Source organism: Xenopus laevis, chromosome 5L, assembly GCF_017654675.1.
Source record: "Xenopus laevis strain J_2021 chromosome 5L, Xenopus_laevis_v10.1, whole genome shotgun sequence".
Lineage (NCBI taxonomy): Eukaryota > Metazoa > Chordata > Amphibia > Anura > Pipidae > Xenopus > Xenopus laevis.
The window spans coordinates 49,440,289-49,462,294 of NC_054379.1; the positions used below are offsets into that span (position 1 = coordinate 49,440,289).

The window sequence follows — 22,006 nt, forward strand, 5'->3', positions numbered from 1 at the left end:
TGCACTTCGCCTGGTCTGAGGTGGCGAAGGCAAGTCTGGCAATAGAGGTAACGTTCAGTAATATCAAAAAATTTGCGTAGTAACACTACCGAAAATTCACCTGGCGTTAGAGGGTGAAGTTGCGCCAGAGTCTGTCTCCTTGGCGAAATTACGCCAGGTACCATTAGTAAGTTGGCTAGGTGCCCTTTAGTATATTTGCCCCCTTGTTTCTTTAAACTCTTGTAGAAACTGGTGGCCCAGCATGTTTCAATCAGGTTTGTCAAACAGGAGACCTGTATGCCCTCCAAAAGATTCTTATGAAACCCTAGCATGACCAAGATCTTTATAGAGCTCCTTTGCATAACATTATTGTTTGATAATCGTTCTGCCCCCAAACATATAACATAGCAAATATTTGGCCCACAGTATAGGAGGAGCGCCACTGCAATATATGTCAGGGAAGAACAGTTCCACTTATTGCATATGGAGGACAACGTTTCTTGACCCAGCTCACTACGCTCTGCAGTCATGTGTTTTTATTTGTAATAATTCTTTGTAGCAGATTCACTTCCTTCCAGATTTTATGTTTTTAACCTTGCACTGTTAAATGAATGGAGAATTTCTGCTCAGATAATTTCTCCGTGCAATAACATTGTGTCATTGGCTGATCTACAGTACGTGATGTTATGGAACATAAAGGAATTGTTATTAAGGTAATGCTTGTGTTATTTTCTGCAATATCATAAAAAAATGTCACTTGCATTTGCTTTCAGGTGCAGAATTCCCTGAATGAAATTGAAGATAAGTTATCTCAGCCTGTAACTAATTGTTCTTCTGCAGCAGAAACGTACAAGATTCTTCACTCCCATCAGGTACTATATTAAATACTTAGAGGAGCGATATGGAGATAACAACCAGCCTGATACCAAGTTTAGTTTTGATTAGTATAAAAGAGCACATCACTGAGACTGACATTATAATAATAACTCTTTGTACATACAATAAATTGTAATATTGTTCTGAGATCCAGTTTCATCCAGACGTCAACTTCTATCTCTCTCTCTTGTTTAATAGCCAATAGCTTGGCCCAATTATCAGGCCTCCTTGTCTGTGTGGACATGTTTCTTGCACGGCCAATCCTTAAAATTCTACACCGGACAAACAAATACAGTTGTTGCTTTCACCTCAGAAATGGAAGATATTTACTAGAAAATGGCTATGCACTTAGCTTTTGTGCCATCCTAGCTGTTTTCTGGAAAATAATGCATCTAGTGTTCTGGAAGATTGTTGTGAAATTGCTAACCTATACATTTACACTATTACTTTTGTTTCTATCTGATCAGGAACTCTGTCATACTGTAGAGTCAATGAAGAACATCATCCTTTCATTAACCACCAGCGCACGGAAACTTATAACCAAGGAAAAAGCTATGCAAGAGATTTTAAAGCTGCAGCAGAAACATGAGGCTCTTTCAGCACAAGCTAAAGTCAGGCTCACCCTGCTGGAACAGTTGTTAGCACAATGGCAAAGGTAGGTGTAAGCATAGGTCTAACCTTCTCTCTAACATCAGCCAGTTTAATAACACTGCATCCAAGTCCAATACTCTCCTTAAAACTAACCAATTACTAACGTTCATTAAAACTGACATTAAGCCAGTGTACAATTATATTCAGAATAAACCACTTTCATGGTAAACTTACCCATAACACAATGTTATAACATATTCCATTTAAGAAGGTTCCCTTCCCTAATTTATGGGTTATATTAAACAAGGGGAATGAACAACAGACTGTGCTCTGTACATTGGGCACTTCATGTATCACTTAGATTGATAAAGAGTGCAAATACATTTTGCAATTAAACTTTTCAAGCTTCTGGATTTTGTTCATTCTGAAACAGAATGGACCGTCCATCAATTTGTAAATGTTCCTTAGCCAACCCACAAGCATAAGAAGCTATGACTAAGCCAATTTAAGAGATTAACATAGTTTTTGAGATTGAACAAATTATTCCAAAACTTTCCAGATTGTGAACTGATTCCTGCGTCTACAACCACTGTAGAAGGAATGATGTTGGTGTTAGCTTTAACCTGCTGTAATTTCACACATTTAGGGGATTATTAATTTTTTTTTATAAAATCTGACTTTTTCGGAATTTATTAATTGAAAAGTCAGAATCAGAAAATCCAGCATCTCAGAACTGTCGAGGTTGCATATAAGTCAATGGGAGAAGTCCCAATGATTTTTTGATGTGCGCTGGGTTTCGTGCAATACCCCAACGTTTTCAGGCAAAAAAGCATAAGAAATCGGTGTTTTCGTGTGAAAAATCCGAAAAAAATTGAAAATCTCATTATTTAAAAGCAAATTATGAGGAAAATGTAATAATAAATAAGCGTAAAAAAACCAGAGCGGATTTGATCGGAGTTTGTAGCAGAAAAAATCGAGATAAAATCGGACTTTGGTAACCCCAATAAGATCTTTCAAGTGGTGCTAAAAATGTTGAATAGATATTTGCCATGTTTTAATATTCCCTAATAAATCATTGAAAGTGACTTACACATTCATATTTTTAGTAGGCCAAATATGTTTTTCAGGTCACTATTATGTGCTAAAGAAAATAGACCTAGTTATGCTGTTGTTTTAGGTGCATATGACTTCTGTATTTGAACCAATGTTTCAAGATATTTGTAAATAGGGATGTCGCGGACTGTTCGCCGGCGAACTTGTTCGCGCGAACATCGGGTGTTCGCGCTCGCCGAATGTTCGCGAACGTCGCGCGACGTTCGCCATTTTGGGTTCGCCTTACCTGGCGCTTTTTTTTGCCCTCTCACCCCAGACCAGCAGATACATGGTAGCCAATCAGGAAGCTCTCCCTCCTGGACCACCCCCACACCCCCTGGACCACTCCCCTTCCATATATAAACTGAAGCCCTTCAGCGTTTTTTCATTCTGCCTGTGTGTGCTTGGAAGAGCTAGTGTAGGGAGAGAGCTGTTAGTGATTTCACTGATTTGAGGGACAGTTGATAGTAAGTTTGCTGGCTAGTAATCTACTTGATACTGCTCTGTATTGGAGGGACAGAAGTCTGCAGGGATTTGAGGGACATTTTAGGTTAGGTAGCTTTGCTGGCTAGTAATCTACCTTCTACTGCAGTGCTCTGTATGTAGCTGCCTGCTGTCACTGATCTCTTCTGATCTCATCTGCTGACTGCTGTAATAACCCAATAGTCCTTGTAAGGACTGCTTTTATTTTCTTTTTTGTTTTTTTACTTTGCTAGTTGCTACTATAAGAGCCCAGTGCTATTAGTCTAGCAGTGTTGGGGAGTGGGACTGGTGTGCTACTGTGCTGCTCCTAGTAGTTCAGCAGCACCAACCCGAGAATTTTTATTTTTTTAATATACATATAATTTTTTTTTTATTTTACTTATCTTACTGTTCTTTAACGTGTACAGTGCTGTTTGCTGTTCTTCATAGTAGTGCACCAATAGTAGTGCACTTGCAGGCATTATTTGCCCAGTGTGTTCTTCAAACAACGGCCATCTAGCTGTGTGAGCTTGTTCACATTCTGTCTAAATATCAATAATAATACCGTCTCCAGAAACACCACCTGAGTGACGTTTTTCAAGCAGCAATAATATATTCCGTATCCACTGCTGTAGTAGTGTATACGTTGACCTTGCAGGCATTGTTTCAATTTGTTTGCCCAGTGTGTTCTTCATTTTCAAACAACGGCCATCTAGCTGTGTGAGCTTGTTCACATTCTGTCTAAATATCAATAATAATACCGTCTCCAGAAACACCACCTGAGTGACGTTTTTCAAGCAGCAATAATATATTCCGTATCCACTGCTGTAGTAGTGTATACGTTGACCTTGTAGGCATTGTTTGCCCAGTGTGTTCTTCATTTTCAAACAACGGCCATCTAGCTGTGTGAGCTTTTTCACATTCTGTCTAAATATCAATAATAATACCGTCTCCAGAAACACCGCCTGAGTGACGTTTTTCAAGCAGCAATAATATATTCCGTATCCACTGCTGTAGTAGTGTATACGTTGACCTTGCAGGCATTGTTTCAATTTGTTTGCCCAGTGTGTTCTTCATTTTCAAACAACGGCCATCTAGCTGTGTGAGCTTTTTCACATTCTGTCTAAATATCAATAATAATACCGTCTCCAGAAACACCGCCTGAGTGACGTTTTTCAAGCAGCAATAATATATTCCGTATCCACTGCTGTAGTAGTGTATATGTTGACCTTGTAGGCATTGTTTGCCCAGTGTGTTCTTCATTTTCAAACAACAGCCATCTAGCTGTGTGAGCTTTTTCACATTCTGTCTAAATATCAATAATAATACCGTCTCCAGAAACACCACCTGAGTGACGTTTTTCAAGCAGCAATAATATATTCCGTATCCACTGCTGTAGTAGTGTATACGTTGACCTTGTAGGCATTGTTTGCCCAGTGTGTTCTTCATTTTCAAACAACGGCCATCTAGCTGTGTGAGCTTTTTCACATTCTGTCTAAATATCAATAATAATACCGTCTCCAGAAACACCACCTGAGTGACGTTTTTCAAGCAGCAATAATATATTCCTTATCCACTGCTGTAGTAGTGTATACGTTGACCTTGCAGGCATTGTTTCAATTTGTTTGCCCAGTGTGTTCTTCATTTTCAAACAACGGCCATCTAGCTGTGTGAGCTTTTTCACATTCTGTCTAAATATCAATAATAATACCGTCTCCAGAAACACCGCCTGAGTGACGTTTTTCAAGCAGCAATAATATATTCCGTATCCACTGCTGTAGTAGTGTATACGTTGACCTTGTAGGCATTGTTTGCCCAGTGTGTTCTTCATTTTCAAACAACGGCCATCTAGCTGTGTGAGCTTGTTCACATTCTGTCTAAATATCAATAATAATACCGTCTCCAGAAACACCACCTGAGTTGTTGTTGCCGCCACGCAGAGGCACTAGGGGCCGTGCTGCTATGCTATCCTGTGGCCCTAGGAAATTGCCCAGTTTTAAAAAGGCAATGACCCTGAACTCCCAAAATGCTGAAGAGGTAGTTGACTGGCTTACACAGCACACCCCATCCTCTACCGTTTCTAACTTTACCACAACATCCTCATCCTCCACTGCTATGGCCACCCCACGTAACACTTCCTCCACCACCGGCGCCCCTTCTTCACTGGAGTCAGAGGAGTTATTTTCACATGAGTTTCTTGAACTGAGTGATGCGCAACCATTATTGGCAGAAGAAGATGAAGGAGATGAGGACGTTACACCAGATTTAATTCTGGCAGAGAACACAACAGAGATGGACATAATGAGTGATGAGGAGGTCCCCGCTGCTGCTTCCTTCTGAGAGCTGTCAGAAGAAATTGATGCATCTGAGGAGAATGATGATGAAGAGATTGATGTTTTGTGGGTGCCCAGTAGAAGAGAGCAAGAGGAGGATAGTTCAGATGGAGAGACGGAGAGTCAGAGAGGCAGGAGGAGAATAAGACTTGGAAGAAGCAGGGAGGACAGCTCGCAGGGAAAAGTAGGGCAACAACATGTATCGGCACCTGTGGTCAGCCGGCCAACGCACCCGCCATTGCCGCCAACGCCGCCAACTTCTACTGTTACCGCCAGATTGCCAGCTTCAAAAAGGTCAGCAGTGTGGGATTTTTTTAATGTGTGTGCCTCTGACAAAAGCGTTGTAATTTGCAATGAGTGCAGTCAGAAACTGAGTCTTGGGAAGCCCAACAGCCACATAGGTACAACTTCTATGCGAAGGCACATGAACGGCAAGCACAAAGCACATTGGGAGCAACACCTCAAAGGCAACAGGCAAACTAAATGCCACCCTCCTTCTGGTCCAGCATCTTACTGCTCTACCTCTGCTGTCCTTGACCCGTCTGAACCACCCTCCACTCCGCCTTCCACCTTGACCACCAGTTCCCATTCCCAGTCATCTGCCCCCAGCCAAGTTTCTGTGAGGGCCATGTTTGAGCGTAAGAAGACAATGTCTGCGAGTCACCCCCTTGCCCGGCGTCTGACAGCTGGCTTGTCTGCACTCTTAGCCCGCCAGCTTTTACCATACCAGCTGGTGGACTCTGAGGCCTTCCGCAAATTTGTAGCAATTGGGACACCGCAGTGGAAGGTACCCAGCCGCAATTTTTTTTTCAAAAAAGGGAATACCACACCTGTACCACCATGTGCAGAGCCAAGTCACCGCATCTCTGTCACTTAGTGTTGGGCCAAAGGTCCATATGACTACTGACGCATGGTCCTCCAAGCATGGTCAGGGCAGGTATGTCACCTACACTGCCCACTGGGTGAACTTGGTAATGGCTGGGAAGCAGGGAATGTGTGGCTCAACAACGACAGTGGAGTTGGTGTCACCGCCACGGATTGCACGCGGTTCTGCCACCACCTCTACTCCTCCTTCGCTCTCTACCTCGTCTTCTTCCTCTTCTTCCTCCTCTGCTGCTGGGTCCTCCTCCTCCACACCTGTGCACCCCCAGCTCCCCCTAGGCTATTCGACGTGCCAGGTACGCCGTTGTCATGCTGTCTTGGGGATGACGTGCCTGGAAAGCAGAAACCATACCGGATCTGTACTCCTGTCATCTCTGCAGTCACAGGCCGATCGGTGGCTGACCCCACACCAACTGAAGATCGGAAAAGTGGTGTGTGACAATGGAAGCAATCTGTTGGCAGCACTGAGACTGGGCAATTTAACACATGTGCCCTGCATGGCACATGTTCTGAATTTAATAGTCCAACGTTTTGTCTCAAAGTACCCAGGATTCCAGGACGTTCTCAGGCAGTCCAGGAAGGTGTCGGCCCATTTCAGACGTTCCTATACAGCCATGGCACGCCTTGCTGACATTCAGCAGCGGTACAACATGCCAGTCAGGCGTTTGATTTGCGACAGCCAGACTCGCTGGAATTCAACGCTCCTCATGTTGGAACGTCTGCTGCAACAACAAAGAGCCGTCAACGAATACCTGTTTGAACTGGGTGGTAGGACTGGATCTGCAGAGCTGGGGATTTTTTTCCCCCGTTACTGGGTGCTTATGCGCGATGCCTGCAGGCTCATGCGCCCTTTTGAAGAGGTTACAAATATGGTCAGTCGCACCGAAGGCACCATCAGCGACCTAATACCCTTTGCTTTCTTCCTGGAGCGTGCCGTGCGACGAGTGACAGATGAGGCTGTAGACCAGCGTGACGAGGAGCAGGAAGCGCACGATTTCTGGTCGGAATCACCAGAACGAACCCAGGCACCTGCTGCAACGCAGGGAGAGGTGTCAGAAGTGGAGTCAGAGGAGGAAGGTGGCTTTGTGGAGGAGGAGGACCAACAGGAGCAGGCTTCACAGGGGGCTAGTGGTGACCTTTTGGGGACCCCTGGTCTTGTACGTGGCTGGGGGGAGGAGACCGTGGATGATGCAGTCCTTGATAACGAGGAAGCGGAGATGGATACCTCTGCATCCAACCTTGTGAGAATGGGGTCTTGCCTGTTGAAGGACCCCCGTATCAAGAGGCTTAAGGAGAAGGACCTGTACTGGGTCGCGACTCTACTAGACCCTCGGTACAAGCATAAAGTGGCAGAAATGTTACCAACATACCACAAGTCTGAAAGGATGCTGCATTTAGAAACCAGCCTGCAAAACATGTTGTACAATTCTTTTAAGGGTGATGTCACTTCAGGAACTCATCAACATTCCAGGGGCAGAGGTGCCAGTAATCCTGCCACGAGCGCACCTGCAAGGACAAAGCACTTTGGCCACTCTGTAACGTCAGACATGCAAATGTTTTTTTGTCCAAGGCAGCGCCAGAACCCTTCTGGATCCACCCTCAAAGAACGCCTCGACCGGCAGGTAGCGGACTACCTGGCATTAACTGCAGATATCGACACTCTGAGGAGCGATGAACCCCTGGACTACTGGGTGCGCAGGCTTGATCTGTGGCCAGAGCTGTCACAATTTGCCATGAACCTCTTGTCTTGCCCCGCCTCAAGTGTCCTCTCAGAAAGGACCTTCAGTGCAGCAGGAGGGATTGTAACTGAGAAGAGAACTCGCCTAGGTCACAAAAGTATGGATTACCTGACCTTTATTAAAATGAATGAGGGGTGGATCTCGGAGGGTTACTGCACGCCGGAAGACTTGTTCTGAGTTTCTGACTCCCCATGCAGCTGTCCTTCTCTGCACGCCTCATGACTCCACACACAGCTGTCCTTTAGCGTCCTCCTCCCTCCACCACCGTTACAAACTAGGGTGCAAACCCTACTGGTTTAATTTGAAACCAGGTAAATCCTGAGTTTTTCTGGCCTCTGTGCTTCAGTGGCTGCGACAAAAAAAAATGAATATTTTCAGCATTTATATGGCATATTTTTTCTGGCCTCTGTGCTTCAGTGGCTGTGACAAAAAAAATGAATATTTTCAGCATTTATATGGCATATTTTTTCTGGCCTCTGTGCTTCAGTGGCTGTGACAAAAAAAAATGAATATTTTCAGCATTTATATGGCATATTTTTTCTGGCCTCTGTGCTGCAGTGGGTGCGACAAAAATAAATGACTATTTTCAGCATTTATATGGCATATTGTTTCTGGCCTCTGTGCTTCAGTGGCTGCGACAAAAATAAATGACTATTTTCAGCATTTATATGGCATATTTTTTCTGGCCTCTGTGCTTCAGTGGCTGTGACAAAAAAAATGAATATTTTCAGCATTTATATGGCATATTTTTTCTGGCCTCTGTGCTGCAGTGGGTGCGACAAAAAAAAAGAATATTTTCAGCATTTATATGGCATATTTTTCCTGGCCTCTGTGCTGCAGTGGCTGCGACAAAAAAAAATGAATATTTTCAGCATTTATATGGCATATTTTTCCTGGCCTCTGTGCTGCAGTGGCTGCGACAAAATTTTTTTTATATTTTCAGCATTTATATGGCATATTTTTCCTGGCCTCTGTGCTGCAGTGGCTGCGACAAAAAAAAAATAATATTGTTTGCATTTATATGGCATATTTTTTCTGGCCTCTGTGCTGCAGTGGCTGAGACAAAAAAAAAATAATATTTTCAGCATTTATATGGCATATTGTTTCTGGCCTTCTGGTTCAGTGGCTGCGACAAAAAAAACATAATTTTTCAGGAAAGTACACATGCCTAATTTTTCAGGGTTCTGCAACAGTGGCAAAATCGCATCTTTTATGGTCACCGCAGGTGATCAATAAAGTAGACCAAAACTGGGCCCACACTGCAGAATCAGTGTTTTTTGGTTCACTTCACTGTACATTGAATTACCTCTGCCTGACTGTGCACGTGCGCACAAGCACGGTGACTGCTAAACACACCACTACAGAAATATTGCCACCAACAGGACGAACATCCTGGAGGTGACAAGCTCAACTAGTAATTAACAACTATCATTTGCTCACTTGACGGTATCATTCATTAAAGCTCTTTGCGTTTTTTTGCGTTGCAGTAAGCGCCGCGTTTCGTCTTTGCGTGTGAACAGGCTGTAACCTTTACACGACTTGATTGGCATGTAGACGCCGGACGTTTTAAAGCATTTTATTACACAGGTTTAGAAATGTAGTGTGATTTCTGCCCTTTACAGCACAAAACGCAGCGCTGTGTCAACAATGGATTTTTTAGAAACATATTTGCCCTTGATCCCCCTCTGGCATGCCACTGTCCAGGTCGTTGCACCCTTTAAACAACTTTAAAATCATTTTTCTGGCCAGAAATGTCTTTTCTAGCTTTTAAAATTCGCCTTCCCATTGAAGTCTATGGGGTTCGCGACGTTCGCGAACCGTTCGCATTTTTGACGCAAGTTCGCGAATATGTTCGCGAACTTTTTTTCCGACGTTCGCTACATCCCTATTTGTAAATATCCCACATCAGTTTGAGAGGCCCCAAATGTACATAAGGCTGAATAATGACCTTAATAATGTTATGTTTTTTTATTTAGACAAGAAAGGGACTTTTCCGGCTTTATGGCTTGGTTAGACAGAAGTGAAGCGTTGGCTGCGCACCAAGATGACAGATTTCCTGCTGACAAAGGGAAGCTCGAAGCTGAACTACAAGCAATTAAGGTATTGTAGATTTCTGCATTAACATTTAGTTCAAATCATCAGGTGTATTTAAAACATATGGCAATAAAATATAAATCCAATCTAAGGATTCTAAAAATGAGAAGTAATCTAAATAGGGGTTGTAATACAGAAGTTGCTGTTCTTGAAGATGCTACTCATTTATATAATCAGAAGCATTAAAGCTCATTAAAGGGGTGTATTAGTCCCTCTAATTCCCAGGCTTATATGTGGTTCTGATTGTTTTCTTTTTTCCACAGAAAGCATGGCATATTGTCTAGGATCAGGATTTGTTTTTCTTTTAAGTGAAAAGTTTAACTCAATGTGGAAATCACAAATAAACAAATACATAGATTGATTGAAGATGTCAACTTTTATCATTTTAAATTTGCATTTCAGATTGCATCTATTCTGTTTTTGAATGAAACACTGAATATTAGTGATGGGCGAATTTCTCCCGTTTCGCAGAAAAATTAGCGAATTTCCCTCGAAACGTCAACAAATTAGTGTAAAATCGGAAAGTTCACTAAGAAATCATGAAATTAGAACATTTTCAAGAAAAATCGTGATATTCAAACGTTTTCACGAAAAAATCTTGAAATTCGAAAGTTTTCACAAAAAAAACTTGAAATTCAAATGTTTTCACTGAAAATCGGAAATTGAAACCGGCAAATTTTCGCGGGAGATTCGTGAATTTATTCACCGGTGGAAATTCGCCACAAATTTGTGCCAGGCAAATTTATTCACCCATCACTACTGAATATTGATAAACAAATATGCTCAAGTTTTTATTGTAGTGAAGGCTTTATGATTAGGAATTATAATGAACTGTTAAGTTTTACTGAACAGTACTCTTTTTTTTTTTTTCTCTTTAAGACTGATTTAAAAATTATAGTGTTTTTAAGCTCTTGTCTTACATGTTTTTTCAGCATCACAGCCACATCTCTTGCTGACTTACAGCGAACCCTTGTGGTTTAAAAGTAAAACATTTCTAGCAATATGTTATATTCCTGCAAATGAATATTTAGCTGTGTCTTAAAGGGGGAATGTTTCCATTTTAATATTAGGATCTGCAGTATGAAGTACAAGCACAAAACCAGCGATACACAGGCCTTATGGAGACAAGCGAGTCTTTGTACAACACATGTACTGCAGAAAACCTGGAGGAAATTAAGGAACGTCTACAAAAGCTGACGGAAAGATGGAAAGCCTTACCGAAGACTATTTTGCAAAGGTCAGTGATTTGAACTTGAAACTAAACATATAGATATAGATTTTTTCCCAAAACTCTAGTTATGATAATATATCCTCCATGTGTCCTTCACCACACTTTGACATCCAAGAAGCTGTTCTTGAAGTAGCTCAAGTCCATTAACAATTTCAACCACCATGACCTAAGTTGATGTCTTCTAAAAATAATTGCCATTTGTCTAGCTATTAACCAGTTCTTTATTATAAATGATTGCATTTAAGTAGCACTGTGTAGCTTATTCAGGAAAGCCTATAAGTAGCAGAAACTCTTTGCAAAAATTCAGCATGAATGATTTGTAAAAGTATTTTCTTCTGGTTGATAGGCTTCAGAGTGTGGAATCTGCACTTCAGGAGCACCAGAAATTTGACAGTATGGTGCTTGAATTTTCCCTTTGTATCAAAAAGTTTCTCAAAGAGCTGCAGGATACTGCTGAGATTACCACTTCAGACTATGAAGCTGCACAAAATATAAATAAGGTATTGTTTTTGATTTACCTTTTTTCATTCACAGTAAATATTTGATCAGACTGGCTCTTTATGAAAGGACAGGCCATTCTGTATTCTGTATATAAATATGCTAAACATGTAGTATAACAAATAACTTAAAGTACTGACCTGGTTTATATTGTGTGGAATGCTTGGTGTATGGCTGTTCAGTTATCAAAACAGCTGTATCTGTTGCCTAAAGTCCTATACTTCACTTGAGCTGCAACTCAATAGATCAAATCTATGGGAGGCAACGCAATTATGTAAAATGTATCACAGAGAAGGTCTGTGTGTGTTTATATGTGTATAGAGTGAGCTAATATATTTGTTTCTTTTGGTAAAAGTCTAGTAAGTCATAGCAATTAAACACATGTTCCATCAGTACCCCAGTATGTACAACCTGCTGGTTTGTTGCTATGAATTACTAAAATCTGAACAAACCATGTTCTTTATAACATTATCTCCTTCTTTTGTCTCTTTCTTGTTTTTGTTCTATAATGCTTTAGCAGTAAAGAGTGTAAGATTGCAAAAAATAGCAAAAACTGAAAAGCTGAAACCTTGTGTACTTTTTGTTTAGTTCCTACCTTACCCCAAAAAGGTTTCTTAGAAAATCAACTGAAATGGTGATATAGACCCAGCTCTTAGCTTTCTATTTCTATACAAATAGCCTAAATCAGCATGTTCAACCTATCCTGAAATGTTTCTGGGCTATAGATTCCATACTTATTAAAACCCCCATTTTTACAGCACATTGTTAAAAGATGTTGGGGTTTGTAGTCCAGCATTATCCAGATTTCTCCAATATTAACATAATTCAACCCAGTTTTAATAAAAGCAGTTCTACCACCTTTAGGGACATGGCTAAACGAGTGGTTGAATCACCATCATCATCCTCTGGTAGATTTGTGTCAAACACCAACAATTACCTTCAATTGCTTATTCTGTTTTGAAATCATGGAAATTATGACTACTTTTTCCCAAATACAGAACCATGTCACAGAGGTGAAACGACAAGAGAAAGAATTGCAAAGTCTGAAGGAACAGCTTGAAAAAATCTGCTTGTTAACCAATTCAGAAGAACACCTTGTCCTGCAGGGAAGGGCCGGAGACTGCAATCAGCTTTATGAAGAAGCAATTCAGATAACTAATCGCAGAGAAGACTGCCTACCAAAATTAGGAGAATTCTTACAAACCCACAACGAGTCTACTGCCGTATTACGGCATCTGAAAGAAACTGTAGATGTTACAGTCAGTCTGGACAAAGCAAAATCTGAATCATTAGCTAAAGAGTTAAATGACATTGTAGCTGAAATGGACAATCTAACATCCTTATCTGTAGGCCTGGACTCATCACTTACCAAAGCTCAGTATCATCTGAGAAGTGGTGCTACAAATCAGCGGACTTCATGCAGGGCGCTAACAGACAACCTCAGTTTGGAGTTGGAAGTAGTACAAACATACTTTGGAACAAAACAAAGTGAGGCAGAAGCTCTAGGAGCCTTATGGAAATCATTTACTGAGTGTCGGGAGAAGTTATTAAAGTGCATTGAGGACATTGAAGAAAAGGCAGACAAAGAGGAAATGAAAGAGCCCACCTTACAAGCACTGCAGCAAAGGTAACAACAGAACACAGGGTCGTCCTTTTGTTGCTCTCCATATCAGGAGAAAGTTAAAGTTGTTAACTTAACTAGGACAATGACAATCACACAAACTGAAAAAAGATAAATTATATAGTATGGCAAAAGTATATGTACAAACAGCAAGTGCAACAGCAAACATTTTTTGATATTAATAAATCCAGGAGTTTTCTATTTTGGTATTTGTCAGTATAGATGAAGGTCACTGAATATTCTTGGAGCTGTTGACAAGTAACCTTAAGTTTAATGGCATATGGGTTGGCTTATAGTAGCATTATTTTACTGTCTATTACTGTACAAGAACTTCTTGGATCTAGAGAAGGCCAACCAATATGTCCTTGGTATAGCAGAACTAAGTTAGGATAATATTGATTGTGAGACATTCCTCTCTGTGCAACTAGTTATTATGGAACCAATGTGGCTCACAGGCCACCTATGTTGGCTAGATCTTATAGGTTCACATAGTCGGTACAAAACAGAACTCGCACACAGGGAAGCTTGTTTATGAAAGGCCAACTTTTAGTGGTATTTGAGCTTTTTGAAACCATAATTAAACTCTATTTCCCTAAAATCACAAATGCCATGAAAGTTATTAAAATATCCAAATATAAAAAGTATAAAAGGAAAAAAGTGCAGAAACATAGGAATATCTCTAACCATTCGAGTTTTTTTTTTTAGTAATTATTAGCGAAACAAAATCCGAAAACCTCTAAAAGTCTAAATGGCTAAAAAAGGCGAAGCTCCAGATGTCAAGGTCTATGGCACCTTGACTGCTCTTACTTGGAGAAGTTTTGTATTACACTTAATAAATCTTGAATTTGTGAAGTTTTTGAAAGCATTTAAAAAAATAGAATTTCATAGAGGAAAAAAAGGAAATGAGAATTTTAGAAAATAGGCCCCATAAACACTTGCATGTGGATGTTACCCTGCCATTTATTTGTCAAAAGTGACAAAGGGGCATGCCCCAATTCTTTGTGTTTACACTTTTGCCTAATATATCACAGGGAAATATCCCCATGCAAGTGCTTCCATGTGTTGGTCCTGTTTTTGTATAGACACGGAGGAGGAGGAGGATGCGCTTGAGGAGGGTGGCGTACTGCAGCAGGTAGCTGTGACAATGTGTGCCTGCAGACTTTGTATATTTCACATAGATGATACAGAAAAGGTCTGACTTGTGTGCCTTCTCTCATTGGGCACAAATGGGGGATACGCCACACAAGGCACACTTTTTTTAATGGGGTGTTAGGTTATGCTTGGTGTACAGTCTACACAATCTCAGATAACCAAGGTATCTAGAATTGGTATATTCTGGAAATGCTAAATATTTCATAGGCAGCAGCTTCTTTCAAATCAAACAACAAAGAGATGCTGCAGTTGGTCATTTACTATCTTCAGACATAATGCAACTGCATGAATATCAGATGGGTACAACATATAACACAGATAGTATTTCATTGTATAATGAGAGACTCTGTAATTAATAACAGCTTAGAGCTGAGCGTCTGTAAAGGTTTCTTCCAGGACTTTTGAACCCAGTTCAGATCCAATATGTTTAGGCCTATTTTGACATCAAGTGTTAAAGCAAATATTTTACCAGCAACTACCAGTATTAAGACACAAAAATATAAATACTGCTGCGGCATAGACAGCTGAAGCTTATATCAATTGGATAATGTGTTTTAATATCTACAGGCTAAAATTTTTCAATGAACTGGAGGAGGAAATGAATTCTCATAAGCATGAAAAGCAGTGGCTAATGGACAAAGCAAAGCAAATAGCACAGAAGGATTTGGCAATGGCTGCTGAAGCAGATAAAGTACTCAGTGGTTTTAACATGACATGGGATGACACTAAAAGACTAATTAGTGACAGGTAAGTGAAAGTTTTGATGGTCAATCCTCTGGGAGACGTTGTACCTGCCACTCCAATTTGCTGCAAGTATGCTAGTTAAATGAGTAGACTGAGTCTAAGCGCCAAGGATGAGATGAGAATGAGATGAGAATCCTTTGATGGAACACATACCTGCCTAATTCCTACCAGCAACCAATGGGGACACTGAGAAAAACAACCATTGAGTATTGCTGAATTGTATGGCGGACACTTGTTTGTCTTGCTGCAGCCATTAAGGGTTAGTTGTTCACCTTCCAACACTTTTTTTTTTTAGTCCAGTTGTTTTCAGATAGTACACTAGATATAAAGACTTTTTTCAATCACTTTCTATTTTCGATTTGTGACTTATTTTGTAATATTGAAGATAAAAGTTTCATCTTTCAACTTCTTATATCTTTATGAAGCAGTTCTGGGTGGGGGACTGACTCTGTTAACTGTTCAAAAATGATACATTAGTTGATACATTTCCTATCTTTGGCCCTGCTGAGCAGAATCCCTGAGTTTAATTTAAGCCGCTGTTATAATTGACACAGTGGTTACTAATATTTCACAGAGGCTGCTGAGAAATGTAGCAAATAATGTAGCAAATTGTAACAGTTGAGAATCTGCACCTGAATCACTGAGCTGTCAGACTGTTTTTCAATTTTGTAAAAACAGTAAAAAATGGAAAGCAACAACAAAAAAAGACTTTATTTCTGGTGAACTATCTGAAAAGAACTGAACAGAAAAAAGTTTTGGAAGGTGACTAACCCCTATAATGAGCCATGGCAAGTATTTTTGTGGTTTTCTTTCCCGTCTGACTTCAATCTGAGTAGTTATCAATCAAAGCCCTAAGTGTCCAGTTTTATTTTCTCACCTAGAACCATTGAATTGTGATGCTGCTATTACATTAAACAGACAAGTAAAACATAAACATACCATGAATGTATTCTAAATAATATATTAAACATCCAAAAATGACACATAGCCTACATGTAAGGCAAATCAATGATTTCTTCTTATTTTAGTCAAGAGCAGTGCTCCGAACTTATTGACCTGATGAGTGCCTATGAACACTTGAACTATACCATCATTAAGCTAATTGAAAATGCAGAGAATATGATCACCATCAAGTCTACACTAAAAGACCAGGAAGACATTCGACGTACCATAGCTAAGGTAAAAATGATTCTGTAACTGCACAGTGTTGCTTATTACATGAACCATGAAATAGCACTACAGATATTTTAGAATTCTGTTGTTATTAAATCAATTAATATGTATTTTTAATACTATGATAAATAAATGTATTCTTTCCAGCATGAATCTGCAAAGAATGAGCTTGGTGAGAATCAGAAGGAACTGGATGAGTTTACCAACAAAGGGAAGCAGCTCCTTTTGGACTTAAAAAGGGTCCACGGATGTAACTCCAGAATAATAAAACAGGACATGGACTCCACTATGGATAAGTGGCTTGATGTAGGTGCTTGCATTTACTGATCTTCCCCTTTACCAAGGAAGGATTTATCTACCAATGCATAAGCCTTAAAAATCAGTTATGTCAGTCATCCTAGTGATCCTTCCATAGGACTAAAAAGAATTAAGACTGCAAATAAGCATTAACTCAAAAATATCACTCAAACTGGCCTTCAGGGTAGCCCACAGTTTCAGAACCTGTGTTCTAGAGTGTGATTCAAGTCATTAAATAAACAGTGGGGAACAGGGAAAATTTAAATTTCCTTCACATTATACAGTAATTGTGTAAATCCAAATGTCTAGAAAACTGCTGACAATAGAAGTGGACATTTCATTTACCATATAGTCAGAGAGTAGGTTATTTTAAAACTATGATGTCATGCAAAGACCTTGAATCCATGAGCAGGGTGAGGATAATAGACATTATTTTGGGGACTGCATTAAGCCAGCTAACAATATGCACCCATAGCATTATATCATACAGTAATGTCCCTATGCCATTTTTAAGGTTCCCTGTAGATGGCAATTACTAATCAATATAAAATAAATACATCATTTGAGATAGGCTTTTAGAAGTTCTCTTTTTAATGTTTTTCTGAAGGTGTACTATTGGTTTTTTTTTCAGTTATAGCTCACTAACCTTTTATTGGGTGGCATTCTTTACAAACAGGTGCTAGAGAGGATAGATGATAACCTGGAAAGGCTAAAAGTGAGCCTAGCGCTGTGGGAAGATGTTCTGCTTATTAATGATGAGATTGATGGGTGGTCCAGCAGCTCTATTTCTCAGATGAGCTCCAACTTGAACAACAGCCAACATATGAAAACGTGCCTTGAAGATTTTCAGGTCTGTAGCCATTGATATATATTCACTCAACACCTTCCTCTCAACAACATTGCCAGCTGTACTTGTACCTGGACATTTTAACTTAACTTTTCTCTCATAGAAAGTACGCTTTCAGGACTATCACCTTGCACAGCCACCCTTAGAATTTATAATGTTGGTATCTTGGAAGCTGAAATCAACTCTGTAGGTGTTTCCTCAGAAGGACCTTTACTGAAATTCTAGTTCCTTTCTACAAAAAAATAGCGGAAAGAAAGTATAGTATGTGGTCCAGTTGACAGGTTTAAGTGGTTCAAAAGGCAGGACTCTTGTTCAGGAATGGATTTAACTTCCTGAGAACTTGGGACGGTTAGTTATCATTTCACAGATAAAACACACATGGACTTTTGTCCTTAGGCTATTAACCTTATAGAGCAAAGCCTTCATATATTGTTTAAGGTGGTTGAATATATAAAACTATCCTTTTGTACTGTGCATACTACCAGCCATTCTATTTTATTAATTTCTGACTCAACACAGCGTGCTCTGTATACGTTTTCTGTATTTTTTAGTGCAGAAAGGCTGGAATAGCAAATGCTTCCAAGCTATGGTTTTAACAACCATCTCTTGGAAAATATCTCATTTTTTAAGAACGTATTTTAATATTGGAAAAGCTGCCTGGCTCAGAATCAAGGATTTCTGGGAAACTGTTTACACTGGCTTTTGAGGCTTGTGGATGATTCTCCATTTTTTTTCCTCTGAATGATTCAGTCTGAAGTCGCTAACAAAGGACAGAAGCTGGAAGAATTTCACTCGAAAGTTTATGAGCTCAAGGAATTGACCAAAAGTCAGGAACCTCCCACAGAACTGCAGGTAATTATTTTTTAGTAGTACTATAGATGCCATTAACTAAAGAAATACAAAATTACTTCAGCTTATTAAAATTACATCTGTAAATTCCCTTAGGATATGCACAAGAATTCTGAGTCTGAAATGTTTCGGCAATTCTAAACTAAAGCTAATGAAAAATGTTCATAGCTCCATGACTTTCTTTAGAATGGATTCTCTTTTATTTTAACAGTTCATGGAAGCAGATTTAAGGCAAAAACTAGAACATGCTAAAGATGTATCTCAGATGGCCAGAGGAACACTGACGGAATTTAGCTCTCAAAAGATGCAGCTAGAAACATTTATCGATCAGATGACTGACTGGCTGACTAAGGTTGAAGAATCAGTTCTAAAATACGTACACAGTCAGGACCCAGATGACCTAAAGAAATTAAAGGTAAACATTTGGTTGTTGTAAGCTTTTCGTTTTCTTAAAGGAGTTGTTCACCTTTAAGACAATTTGCAATTTGTTTTCGATTTCTTATTTGTGGCTTTTGAGTTAGCTTTTTATTCAGTTTGCAATTTCAGCAATCTGGTGGCTAGGGTCCAAATAACCCTACCAACCATGCACTGATTTGAATAAGAGACTGGAATATGAATAGGAAAGGAAAAAATTAGAAATACAAAGTAACAATACATTTGTAGCTTTACAGAGCATTTGTTTTAGATGGGGTTAGATATTGGAAAGAGTTAGAAGGAAGAGCTCTTCTGCATGCTCTCCCTGCCTGCAACCTTACATTTCTGGCTTCTGGTTTTCTATTCGCCTGCTTGCCCTGCCCCTTTTGTGATGTCACAGGTGGGCCCGGCGATGCAGGCCTATAAATAGAGGGGAAGAGTCGAGTCGGGTGGGCTCTGGTCGGTTGCGGGTCAAGTTTTTCTCAGACTGCACATCACTACTAACCAAGTTCCGACCACATTGCAGGTATCCCGGAGGTAGCCAGGGGTATCCGACCCACTGCAGGACTCTACGGGATAAATACTAAGCTAGCATAAGTCCTTGCTGATGTCAAAACAATCCTATTGTTAGCCTTAAGACATGGTGCTCCAGAATACAAAAAGATCCTTTATGTAGAAACCCCCAAATCTCAGTTATTCCAGACAGGAGATGACATATCTGTATATAAAATGTAAATTGTACTTGGTGACACAGTTACCCTTCTCAAGGTAACACTGCACAGACAAAATGCAAGAATTTTCTGGAAAATACTTCATATGGCATATAACAGCTCAATTGACAAAAAAATAATTTTGGGAGTTTTTTTGCTTGCATACACCCAAAGTAGAGTAGAGAGTGCCAAAACGTATAATGAAAAAAACACAACAACAAAAATGGTTTATTAGTAGACCTGTGATTGTCCTGTCTTCTTTTGGTGCTTGTGGTTTTCTTTTCTCAACCTCGAAAAATTAGTAAATAAGTCTTAAGCTGTAGGAAAGTAAAAAAAAAATATTAACTGCAGACATTAAGAAACTGTTCTACAATTTTTGCAAGAAGTGCACATAATAAAAGTACTGAAACATTTAGGGGAAGATTTACTAAGGTTTGAATGGTAAAGTTGAATTCGAATTTTCGAGTTGGTTTTTTGATTTATCATCCCCATACCCTGGAAGTAACTCAAATTCAAAGGGTCTCCACCTAAACCCTGCCAAGTTCAAGAAGAAGTCAGTGGTAGAGGTCCCTGGAACCATTAGAAGAGGTTAATAGCCTGCTTGATGTTCGAGTTTGTTTTTTTTGGAGGGTATTGGCAGAAAACTCAAATCTTTTTGTGCAGAAAATTGGATTCATTTGAGTTATCGGGTCGCGGGACTCGAACTTGCAGAATCAAAATAAATCAGTCTCTTGATGTAAGTAGATGTATGGAATAATTTGATCTGTAGAAGTTAAAAAAGTGGTTAATTTGATACTTTCTTTGCTGATGCAGGATATACAAAAGGAGCTCCAAACTCAGCAGAGCAGCATTGACACCACTCAAGAGAATCTTAACAGCCTGTGTCGGAAATATCGTTCCATGGAACTTGAAACTTTGGGAGGATCTGTAACTGCTCTGATAAAGAAGTATGAAGCAGTAAACCAGCTTTGCTTGAGATCACACGCCAGCCTTCAGGACACATTAGAAAAACGCTTTTATGGTATACCATGTTTACCTACATCTACATTACTCAATGTAGTAATAGGTTTAGGTTTTATTAGGATATCAAATATTATAGATCTTTGTTAAACTAATGTCTCACTGGGGGAATTTATTCATTAGTTGGTAACCACAGCACTTGTCCTCCAGAAAGGCTCTAGAATTTAAGTGGCGGCAGACTGTAGACATCAGTAATGACGTCTCAGAAATCCCTAAGTGATTGGATTCATAATGAGACAGATTTGGCATTCACCTACCACCATATTTGAATCAACATACATTCTTCCTCAAAGAATAAATAATAAGTGCCAGCCCTGAGATTTACCCGTGTGGGTTTGATAACAATTAAGGGGACTAAATTATGAAAAGCATCAAGTGTGTCATTACCCTGAAAGAAAAAGGATTTAAAGTTACAGCATTTGTGAATATGTTTGGTGCTGCTAGTATCCGCATCTATTCATATTCTATTCATATTCCCATCATTCTAAATAGGGCCTGCTCCAAGGCTTTTTATAGGATTTTGCAAGACATTTTTATTTATACCACACAAGAGCCATGAATATCCTGTAAATGATATACTTATAGTGCAGTGCTTACTGATGTTATAATCTGAGCTTAGTGATGTCATTTCTTACTGAATCTTGTGTATTATAATTAATAAAGTACCCCCCTTTTGTAAAATATGAGGATATATGAGGCTTTCGAGAATGGAACTTGAGCTAAAATATTGAAATAGTCAAGATTAATTTTAGTGTTTTCTTCCAATAAACTGTATTAATGTTTTCTCTAAGAATCCATGCGTGAATTTGAAGAATGGTTTGACCATGTGAAAGAAGGGGTGAGAGAGTATTCTGATTGGTCTGGAGATAGCAGAACACTGGAAGGCAAAATACAGCATCTGCAGGTACATCTTCATATATAAATACTGCTTTTTACCCCTCGTTTTGTACCTATTATTTGTTCTGATAATACAGTGATATGTATGTTTATTACATAGGGTATTTTGGATTCAGTCACAGAAGGTGAAAGTAAATTGGATATTGCCTTGGAGGAAGGAGAGAAACTTTATTTTTGTTTACCCAAACCTGTTATGGTCAGTATACAGGAACAGATATCCAAAGCACAGAAAGACTTCCAGAGCTTCAAAAAACAGTGCCTTAAGGACAAGCAAGCTCTTGAAGACTGTATCTCTGAGCTGGGAAGGTGGGTCTGTTGTTATTTTGGCAAATATTTTCTCACTGGCAAGTAATATGTACAGTATATGTACTTCTTCTCTGTCACTTTTCTTAGACTTACTAAAAACCAAATTTTCCTTTTGTGAGAACAACATACTGATTCCCCTCTTGATCTATCATACCAATGTATTGTTTAAACCAATGCATTGTATTTTAAACAAATTTTT

General features: G+C 39.5%; 1 protein-coding gene across 3 annotated transcripts in view; it reads left to right on the forward strand.

Moving 5' to 3' along the window:
• Positions 1 to 22,006, forward strand: part of syne1.L (spectrin repeat containing, nuclear envelope 1 L homeolog) — a 285,490-nt gene that overhangs the window by 121,785 nt on the left and 141,699 nt on the right. For all 3 annotated transcript variants that reach the window (XM_018263031.2, XM_041562725.1, XM_041562726.1), the window contains 15 exons: positions 753 to 851; positions 1,323 to 1,510; positions 9,931 to 10,054; positions 11,119 to 11,285; positions 11,626 to 11,779; positions 12,776 to 13,404; positions 15,118 to 15,297; positions 16,323 to 16,473; positions 16,615 to 16,773; positions 17,441 to 17,614; positions 18,362 to 18,463; positions 18,672 to 18,875; positions 20,398 to 20,605; positions 21,396 to 21,508; positions 21,602 to 21,807. In XM_018263031.2, the coding sequence (XP_018118520.1) occupies positions 753 to 851; positions 1,323 to 1,510; positions 9,931 to 10,054; positions 11,119 to 11,285; positions 11,626 to 11,779; positions 12,776 to 13,404; positions 15,118 to 15,297; positions 16,323 to 16,473; positions 16,615 to 16,773; positions 17,441 to 17,614; positions 18,362 to 18,463; positions 18,672 to 18,875; positions 20,398 to 20,605; positions 21,396 to 21,508; positions 21,602 to 21,807 (2,858 nt within the window). The remainder of the gene's footprint in view (positions 1 to 752; positions 852 to 1,322; positions 1,511 to 9,930; positions 10,055 to 11,118; positions 11,286 to 11,625; positions 11,780 to 12,775; positions 13,405 to 15,117; positions 15,298 to 16,322; positions 16,474 to 16,614; positions 16,774 to 17,440; positions 17,615 to 18,361; positions 18,464 to 18,671; positions 18,876 to 20,397; positions 20,606 to 21,395; positions 21,509 to 21,601; positions 21,808 to 22,006) is intronic.